General features: G+C 65.5%; 1 protein-coding gene across 1 annotated transcript; it reads right to left on the bottom strand.

Annotated features, from left to right (window-relative positions):
- Nucleotides 1-556: 556 nt before the first annotated feature.
- On the bottom strand, nucleotides 557-9,320 carry LOC309816438 (uncharacterized protein; the record flags this gene model as incomplete). Its single annotated transcript, XM_082643928.1, is given in 9 exon segments — nucleotides 557-4,501; nucleotides 5,885-6,009; nucleotides 6,128-6,243; nucleotides 6,351-6,778; nucleotides 6,923-6,989; nucleotides 7,244-7,606; nucleotides 8,334-8,513; nucleotides 8,907-9,265; nucleotides 9,267-9,320. Coding segments are annotated over 9 exon segments (1,914 nt in total). The 3' UTR covers nucleotides 557-4,279.
- Nucleotides 9,321-9,324: the final 4 nt, after the last annotated feature.

Raw genomic sequence — 9,324 nt, forward strand, 5'->3', positions numbered from 1 at the left:
GGTGTCCAGACATGCCACATCCCCACCCAGCCCTGCACTGCCCCTGCCCACCCTCCTTGGGCTGCGGGCATGCCCTCTGCCTGGATGGCCACTCAGCTGACTTGAGGGGTGGAGTGGGGGTCACGGAGGGCAGGTACCACTTCATCGCACCGTGTGGCCTGTTACACTGCAGGGACAAAGACCCCCCCCCAGAACACCTGGTGGACGGCAGTGGGATCTGGGCCTGGGGTCCTCACGCCTCCCCTGGGGTGAGGCCAGGGCTGCTCTGGCCCCTGGACTCCCAACAACGCTCTCCTGGACGGTTCCATTTTTGCTGGTGGGTGAGGCCCAGCAGGGCTGAAGGCCAAGAGACGGATCAGGCCCACAGCTGCCTCGTTGGCTGGTTCTCTGAGGGAGCTTCTCTCTCTTTTAACAAGTGTGTCCTTTTCAGGGTCTATGAGGGGATGGGGCAACCGGGACGGATGTCAAGCGTATGTGGGGCGCAGCAGCAGGCCTGTCTCTCTCAGGCGACCTTGTTAGAGCCATTATTCTCATTTTTTTTTCCAATTACAGAACAACATGTTGCTAGGACTGCCAACAATACAGAAGTGGCCATTCTGCCACCCAAGGGCCATCGCTGTGAATCGTGTGGGTTTCCGCCAGCCTGTTCTCTGGGCATCTTTTTACCACTTTCAACGCGTGAGCCACATCCCTTCCAGGGCAGCTTCCCCCGACCCCCAACCCCGTGGCAGCGGCAGGGCCGCCAGAGGGGCCTGGAGCCCCAGGCCTATGGGTGCTGAGGGCCTGGCGGCCCTCGGGGCAGCAGCCAGTCATTGTCCCAACATGCTCACATGTCCTTTCCTGCGTCTTCTCCGTGCCTTCATTTCTAATCTCAGTCAATTGCAATCTGCTTTGCTTAATTTACTACCTGAATTTAATCACAACTTTGAGCTAAACAAACTCTGTGTTCTGGCTGAACCTCTAAGTTAGTTTTATGGAAGCTCCCCGTCACCAGTTCACTTCTCACACGTTTTGTGTCTACGGTGTCTTTCCCTGAAAGGTGTTTTTTAGGCGTCACAGCATATGTAATACACGCGCAACGTTAGGCCGGCTGCTGTACCGCACAGCTCAGAAACAGTCTGGCGAGCTCGCTCAGCCGCAATGCCACGGGGGAGCCGGGAGCCCGGGGCTCGGCCCCCACCAACCCCGCACGATGGCTCCAGGGCCCTTTGGTTGAGCACCCGCCCTCCCGTCTTCTGGAACTCTCTCTAAACATGCCGCGGTAGTGATGCCCGTGATGTCGGGCCCACCAGCTCTGCCTTCCAGGTGCCCCTGGAACCTGACTTCTCGGGTCTTCGCTGCCACATCCTGGTCCTCGTCCCCCAGGGCTGTCAGGTGCCTCGCTGCTGCCCGGTCTGCACCGGCCACGGCGGCCCTGCCTGAACAACGCCAGCCTCCGCCTCTCAGCCTCTCAGCCTCTCAGCCTCTCAGCCCCTCTGCCCTCCCCGCCCCGCAGCCCCAGTGCGGAGCCCTGCTCTCTGCCCAGGCCCCTGTATCAGCTGCTTCTCTGTCTGAGCCGCCAGCCCCTCATTTTCTTCATGCCTTTACTCGGGAGTCAGGCGTGGTGGGCTTCCGTGGCCCCCACTCCCACACGTCAGGCTCTGTTTTCATCTCCCCACCCGGCTCTATTTCTAGGGGGCGCACCCCTCCCCCACCCCAGGCCTCACATTTCCCTGCTCCATCCCGCCCTCAGGCTCTCGGCCGCTGGACAGCGCGCACAGGAGAGGGTGGTGGTTCCTTGCAGGACTCACAGCAAGTTACCACTTTTGAAGGAAGGTCGGGAAGGCGCGATTTCTGTCCTGGCCACGCGGAGTCGCCCTCGGGCCAGCCCGGCGCCGCTCCTGGGCAGTGTGGGCGCGGCTGCCCCGGGCACCTCCACTTTCCCATTTCACAAAGGAGGTTGGGGAAGCCCGGGCTGCCCACTGACCTTGACCCACCCTGGGCGGACAGTGTCACTGCTGGGCCCTCAGGATCTCATTTACACCTCTGTGCCTCCTAAGGTTTTTACCTTAAAAATGTTTTTAAAATTATGAAATATTTAACACGTGCAAAAAGATCTGTCAGACGACGCACCAGGTACCCAAGCGTCCACCTTGCGCCCACGGGGACACTTAACAGGCCTTGGGGTCTGCTTCCTGGGCTGGGGGGAGGGCAGCCTGGCCTTAACCTCCCCGTTAACTACCAGGCAGTCTGTGTGCCGCACAGTTCACAGCCGGAGAAAGCTGGAGTGACCTAAAACGCTCAAACCAGAGAGTGGCCTTGAGTCCACAGCCAGCAACGGTGGGAGCACGACGACGGCGGCGCCGACGGGACGGACCAGCGGGCGGCCTCCTCACGTTCTTCCAGAGAGAGCCCCGCCTCTGCTTCTCCCCCCGGGACCCAGGCCTGAGCCAGCTCTGCCCGTGACCCAGCAGGACTCAGATCCACTGCCCGTCACACATCCCCCAGGCCCACCAGCCAGGGCAGGGGCCTCCCTCCAGGGCCCCCGAATCAGGCCCAGCCGGTGCGCCCCGAGCCCGGCCCTACCCGCCTGCTCCTCTGCATTCCTGCCCCTGCTGGTGGCACAGCTCCTCCTGAGCGCTCCCCGCCTCGGGTCCCCCGGTGAGCCCCCTGCCTGCCGCCAGCCCCAGCCCTGGGCTTAAGGCCCTTCGAAGCTGGAGTAGGGCGGGGGTTCTGGCTGGGACCCCTGCATGGGCCACCTGTGGGCTCGTCTGCAGGCCAGCCATCTGGGGCCCGCCTCTGGCCCCTGCAGCTCTGCACCTGCTCCCAGGTCCCTGTCAGGGCAGCCCTGTGCCCTGGGCTGTGTTTCCCAAGCTCCATCCCCTGTCTCCAAAGCCCAGCCTCCGGGCCAGCCCCATGGCCACCTCCGCTGGTGAGCGAGCATATGGGCACTCCTTGACACACAGGCACGTGTGTGACGCGCACAGCAGGCTCCTGCTTCAACAAAGGGCCAGCCAGCCTCCCACGTGTGCGCGTCTGGGTGTCTGGCCCTGGAGCACAGTGGCAGCCCCTTGCTGTACCCTGAGGTGGAGGGAGGCTGCGGGAGCCCGCACCACGCCCGGGCTCCTGCCCAGCTGGCAAGACACTGAGCTCCGGGCTGCGGGAGCTCACCTCCGTGGGCCTGCCAGCTCCTGACCCTAGGAACCAGCAGGGGCTGCTTGTGGCCCGGAACCCCGCAGCCGGCAGTCTGGAAGACCCAGCACACGGATCCTGCGGTCCTGGCTCCACAGGCAGGGCTGCTACCCCCACCGCAACGTGCTGCCCCCCTGGAGGCTGTGTCCAGGGCAACCCTCAGAGATGGCCCCGTCCAGTCTCTCCTGGAGGCAGGGCCCCTCCCGGGGGGAGCAAGTCCTCGGCCTCGGCCGTGCTTCTAGGGAGCTCGAGCCCCGATTCTCTCCACAAGGGCCTCGGAGCCCGCCCTCGGAGCACCATGGCCCTGACCCGGGCTGTGGGGCCGTGGCCGCGCAGTCTGACTCAGGGAGGATGCAGGCTGACTCAGAGCTGGAAGCAGCCCTGAAACCCTGAGAGAGGTTTTCAGCTCTGACGCCACTTCCTGAAACCCTGCAGGGGCCCAGGAGCGTGAGTCAGTGGGCGGGGAGCAGAACCAAGGCTCCGGGGTGCCCCCCAGCCTGGATGCCAGGACACGGAAGCCAGCAGGATGCAGCTCCTGTCCCCACCCCCCCGCCCCCCTCAGCGTCTGGGGCACCCGGCCACACCCGCCCACCACCCTGAAGTCCCCGTCCAGGGCCAGGGGCCCCACGTGGCCTGGGTGGGGCCCATCGCACAGGTCCTGGCTCCGCTCTGACCCCTCGGCCTCCAGAGCAGAGCGGGGTGGTTACCACGAGGCTCCGCCGGTCCCCACAGGCTCTCTTCAAGGCACACGACCTCCCAGTGAGCTGTTTCTCCGGGGTCCTCGGGGACTTCAGGTGAGCTGACGAGCAACGCTGCCGCCCCTGGGCCCCCACCGCACACAGCACGCCGCAGACCCTCCACGTTCACAGACACAGCGAGGACGGGACAGCTTAGGGCCTCCGGGGAGTGGGACCCAAGTTTTCACGTCCAAACCAGTCTCAGGCGCGGGGGAGCCACACCGGCCGGGAGCCCTGGGACACGCAGCCGGGGCGGGCCCAGGCCTCACGCTCGTGGGCACACTCGCTCGGGCCCCCGCGGCGCTCTGAGCCTGCTGGACAGTGTGCGGCCACACCCGGAAGCACCTGGTCTGGGGGAGTTCCGTGTGGGTTCAAGGTCCGAGTCTGGTGGACGGGGAGTGTGGCCCCTCTGGCCCTGGGAGTCCCTCCGTCACCGGGGCTGGTCTCTGTTGCACGAGCTCTCCAATTCGCTGGTCCTTCAGCTTCACCAGGTGCTCCAGCCTGGCCGCCTTCATCTGCAGGACCTGCAGGAAAACACACGTCCCTGAGGGACACGTGTCCACCCTCTGGGGCCGGGCAGCTTCAGCCCCGGGCTACAAGGCCACACAGCCAGCGGTCAGACCAAAGGCCCTCGAGTGGGGCACCCTGGACGGAGACGACGTGGGTCCCCGAAATGAGCCTGAGGGACCCAGGGTGATGGAAGGCAGGACGCGAGAGGGAGGGGCTGGCTTCCCTCCCCCATCCCTTCCAGCCTACTCCTGGGTCCTGCCAGCCGCAGGTTGAGACTGGGAGACTCCCAGCCTATCCCCTCTGCAGCCCCTGCTCGGCCCCCGGCAGGTCCTTGGAGCACGCCTGCTGAGGTATGGTGCAGCGCCACGTGCAGGGGTCACTTCTGAAGGGAAACAGCCAAGAAGACGCTCCCGGGAAGACTGACGGTCGGGAGGGACCGCCCAGCGCCCCTGCTCAGCTGTCCTGCCTCGAGTGCAGCCGCTGGCCCTCCTGAGCCTCCTTCCAAGGGAGGCCACGGCGCAAGCCTCCCCTTACCGGGAACACAGAGCCCGCCTCCCTCAAGCAGGTGAAAAACAGAAGAGATTTCAAAAAGCTCATCCGCCCCCTCGATGCCGCGTCCAAGGACAGATGGCTCCAGCTGGCCGAAGCAGGGGTCGGCCTCTCAGCAGACAGACCCCTCCGAGGACCCTGGGCAGGGTGCACCAGCAGGCCCGGTGTGCCACCCCCCCCCATGCGGCCTGGCCACACCTCTCCCCAGTGACAAGCTGCTAAGGGCAGGGGCGTCCCGAGGCAGCACGCCGATCGAGCGCGTCCAGTTCTAATTTCAGTCGCTGCAGGAGGCTCCGGCCCGGCACACCCAGGCCCCTGGGCGGCTGCTACTCCTCCACGGCCCTCCCCCCACCTGCTTTATCTTACATCAGTGACAGTCACGGGAAGGGCACTTAACTGTGTCACCATCTTAAGTGGCAGGTGAACTGTTTTCCCCTCCGGGTTTCATAAAATACAACCCAGTTGGCAGCTGCACGATGCGGCGCGGAGTGGCGGTGGGAAGTTAGGGGTGCCAACAGCCCCGCCCCGCACACACAGCCAATAACCCGTCTACAGCTTCACGGCCAGTCCCGCACCCTGGGTCTGCAGCACACACAACGCAGCGCCGTGGTGCGCGTCCACTGAAACACACGCGCGTCATTCAAACCCATGTTATTCAAGGGCCCACGGAAGCCAGGGCCCCCCGTGTTAGCCCGGGGGCCAGAGCCACGGCGATGGGCGCGAGGGCTGCGAGGGGCCTTGCTGAGACTGCAGCTTCGTTCCTACCACGGCTTCCTCTCTGCTGTCCAACACACGCAAACCACACGATGACACCACTTTCCTGCTTCCTCAAGAAAACCGAGTCAAGATCCGCGCAGCCTTCAGGAACCGCACTGTCATCACAATTCCTGACAACCCCTCGGACCCTGAGGCCCGACATGTTCGGCCTGCACACCCGCCCCACCCCCCATTGTCTTGGGCCCAAAGATGCAGCCTGTGCTCCCAGGGGGCTGGGGGAGCACGCAGTGGTCGCTGTGCGGCAGTGAAGGGACCTGAGCACCTCCTGAACCCAGGAATGCTGGAGACGTTTGGTGAGAGAGAGGGGAAGAGGCTGCGCCCCCAGAACCACGCTGCGCCCCCAGGACCAGGTGTGCACCTTAGGGATGTGCCTTCTCCCTGACCCGGCCCCACAGCCCCTGGGCCGCTGTGCAGCACATCCGGGGGCATTGCCTGTGAGTCTGCAGCCTCTGGCTCGTGGGCCCCAGGGTTTGATGACTGGTGAAGCTGGGTGGTCAGTCTGTGGGGATGGGGGCTTCTAGGTATCTTCGGAGCGTCCTGTATTTAAATAATCAAACTAAATGTGGGTCCCCGGTCAGGGGCCCTGCCTGCCCCCCACCGCCTCACTGCACACCAGTCTGAGCTGCTTGGAGGGGCGCCCAGGCCTGTACCTTGACTGCCTCCTGCAGCGTGCCCAGCGCCTGCTTCTCCTCCAGCAGCTGCTGCAGCCCAGGGTCCAGGTGCTGCCAGGGCTCGCCAGCTGGGCCCCGACTGAAAGGCAAACCCGGGGCCTTCGGCCCGCGGGCCAGTGGGGGTGGGGCTGGGCGGGCAGAGGGCTCAAGATGGGGCCCACCCTCTGTGCCCAGCAGCCCGTCTCCTCTGGAGCCCTCTGACTCCCAAGAGCCTCCGCCCCGGAGGGCGCTGAGGGGCTCGGCAGGCCTGCGAGATAAGCGGACCGCCAGCTCGGGGCCTCCGGCTGGGAGAGGGGCACACAGGGGTGCGGTGGGGTGGGGGGCTGAGCCCACACAGACAGCGCCACAGGGGCACAGTCGGGCCTAACGTGGTGCCCAGGCGCAGCCCTCGGTGCCTCTGAGCGGCTTCCCCGTTTGGAGAGGTGACCACTGAACGCTGGCCACCCCGCACGGCCTGTGGACGGGGCCCTGGGGCGCCCACCTGTCGGGGGTGGGGTTGGCCATTACCAGCGTGTGCAGAGGTGGTGAGCCCCACCCACGGTCTGTCAGTGTCGCCACTGGAGGCTCCTGGGTCCTGCAGAGGGTTCAAACGTTGTGCAGGGAGACCGCCAACAGGCCTGCCTGGGCCTCCCAGTCACAGACGGAGCGGGGAGGGGCTAGCTGGGGGGTGCTGGGCCTGAGCACTTCTGAAAAGGGAAGCAGACGGGTCAGGCTGGAAGGGGCCCTGGCCTGGGGCCCCACCAGCAGCGCAGCCAAGGCTTCACTGCAGTCTGGGCCCCAGGGCCATGGGGACCCAGGGCTCCATCCCCACTTATTTCCTGGTTTTACTCTCTGGCAGATAATGAGCTGACATCAAAACACAGCAGGTTCCAAGGCTGTACAACGGTACCCACACGTCCAGCCCTGCCGGGCGGGTCCTCACCAGCCTCCACCTTATCCCTCACTGCACACAAGACCGGCTCGATGGCCCCAGGCGTGTTGGCCACCACCTTGCGGATCTCCTCCTCCGAGACACAGAAACCCAGCTTGTGGAGGACTTTCCTGCAGAGGAAGCAGGGTGCAGCCCTCAGAGCAGACTGCCCTGCAGAGCCGGGCAGCAGGGCTGGCTCGCCTCTGTGCAGAGGGGCTGGGACAGGGACACCTGCTTGCCCTGGTACCCACAGAGACCCGTGGCCATCTCGTTCCCGGCCACCCCATCAGGGGTCACAGGACACATGGTGCCCTGTGCCTTCAGGCCAGGTGAGTCCCATCCTGGGCCACCACCTCCCCAATAAGTGTCCCAGGGACTCTGCGGAGGACGCATCCTCTTGCCCGAGTCTCCTCTGTTCTGGGCGGAAGTCCTGCTAGCTCACCTCCAAGTGCTCAGAGCCTGACCTCTCACCACGTCTGCCTGCAGCTGCCATCCTCTCGCCTCTGGGGGCGGGGGCAGCCCACCCCTCCTCCACCTCCCGCAAAGTCCCCTCTCTCCTCAGAATAAGTCCTCAACCCTGCCACGGCAGTGACCCCCCCCCCGCAGGCAGTGTCCTCCGAGGACCCTTGGTGACATCCCCTCCCCACTGCAGCCCCACTCTGTTCACTGTCACTGCCTTATGGGTTCTGCCTCGTTGTCCCTCATGTGACTTGTCACAGATGACACTGGTCCCATCTCTTCATTTATCTGTCTTCCCCACAGACGTACAGCCCCACGAAGGCAGGGGCCCATGTACTGCCGTGTCTGCTGGGCCTGAGCAGAGCCTGTCACCCAGAACTGTTGGTGGGTGGGTGGGTGAGCGACAGTGTGGTCAGCATGATCTGGACACGCAGTCAGAGGGCAAGGCTGGTGCCCTGCTGAGCAGGTCTCGAGCTGACCGGTGCTGTCCTCTTGGCGGGGAGCCCCCAGGAGCCCCAGGTTGGACTGGACAGTGTCAGGGAGACTCACAGCAGGGACACAGCCTGAAAAGTTGTCCCAGGGGTTGGGAGGGGCTGGGGGGAGGCTGCCCGTCCAGGCCAGCCTTGGAGAGTGAGGAGTGGGTCCCCAGCAGAAAAGGCAGGGGGCGGAAAGCCCGCCGCGAAGCCCTGCCCGTTGAGCTTCTGGTCCGTGTTGCAGGTGGGGATATAGCTGTGCAGGTCCACAGCCGGGGGTGGAAGAGCCGGCATCACCGGGGCAGAGCAGGCAGGGGCGCGAGGTGAAGAGTCCTTGGAGTCCTTAAGTCATCCGTCATCCAGGGCCTCCGAGGTGGATGCGGACAGAGAGAAGTCCTGGAGAGCACCCGCAGGGTGTGGGCGCCCCAGGGGAGATGGCTGTGAGAGCCGGCGGGGTCAGAGGAGCTGCTAGGAGACCCCCAGTCTGCCCCATCCTCCCCCGGGGGACGCGGGGTCCGGGGGCAGGAGGAGTTCCCGTGGCCAGGCCGAACACATAACCGGGCCCCCTCTGCCGCATTCCTCCTCCTTCTGGGGCCATCGAGGCAGCGCCCCTCCCGCGTCCTGCCCACTCCTTCCAGAGGCCCCTCACGCCCTGCCTCTGGGGTCTTCTGCATTTTGCAGGGAGTCCGGGGAGCGGGGACCCTTCCGGGGCCGCGGCCCTTGCCTGGCCGTCCCGACTACCGGCTCATCTCTCTCAGGGCTCTCGCTGGCTGGGAGGGATGACCGCTGGGCTCTTCCCCTGAGCAGAGAGCGCCAGGACCCGGCTGACAGGCGGCGGCCCTGCGGCCTGGACAACCAGCGGTCACCCCGGCCCCCGGGCCCCGTCGTGGCCACCGCCCCGCCCTCACCACCGTCGCTGAAGTCCCAGGCCAGGTGGCGCTTGTGGCAGCTGAGTGGCAGTGCGTCCAGCCAGGCGTAAAGGCCACAGAGGGCGCCGGGCAGCAGCGGCAGCCGGGCCGGGGGGTCTCGGCCTGGCGGCGCCCAGCGTGCCAGGGCCCACCATGGAG

This window comes from Mesoplodon mirus (assembly GCF_964341445.2).
Source record: "Mesoplodon mirus genome assembly, chromosome: 2".
Lineage (NCBI taxonomy): Eukaryota > Metazoa > Chordata > Mammalia > Artiodactyla > Ziphiidae > Mesoplodon > Mesoplodon mirus.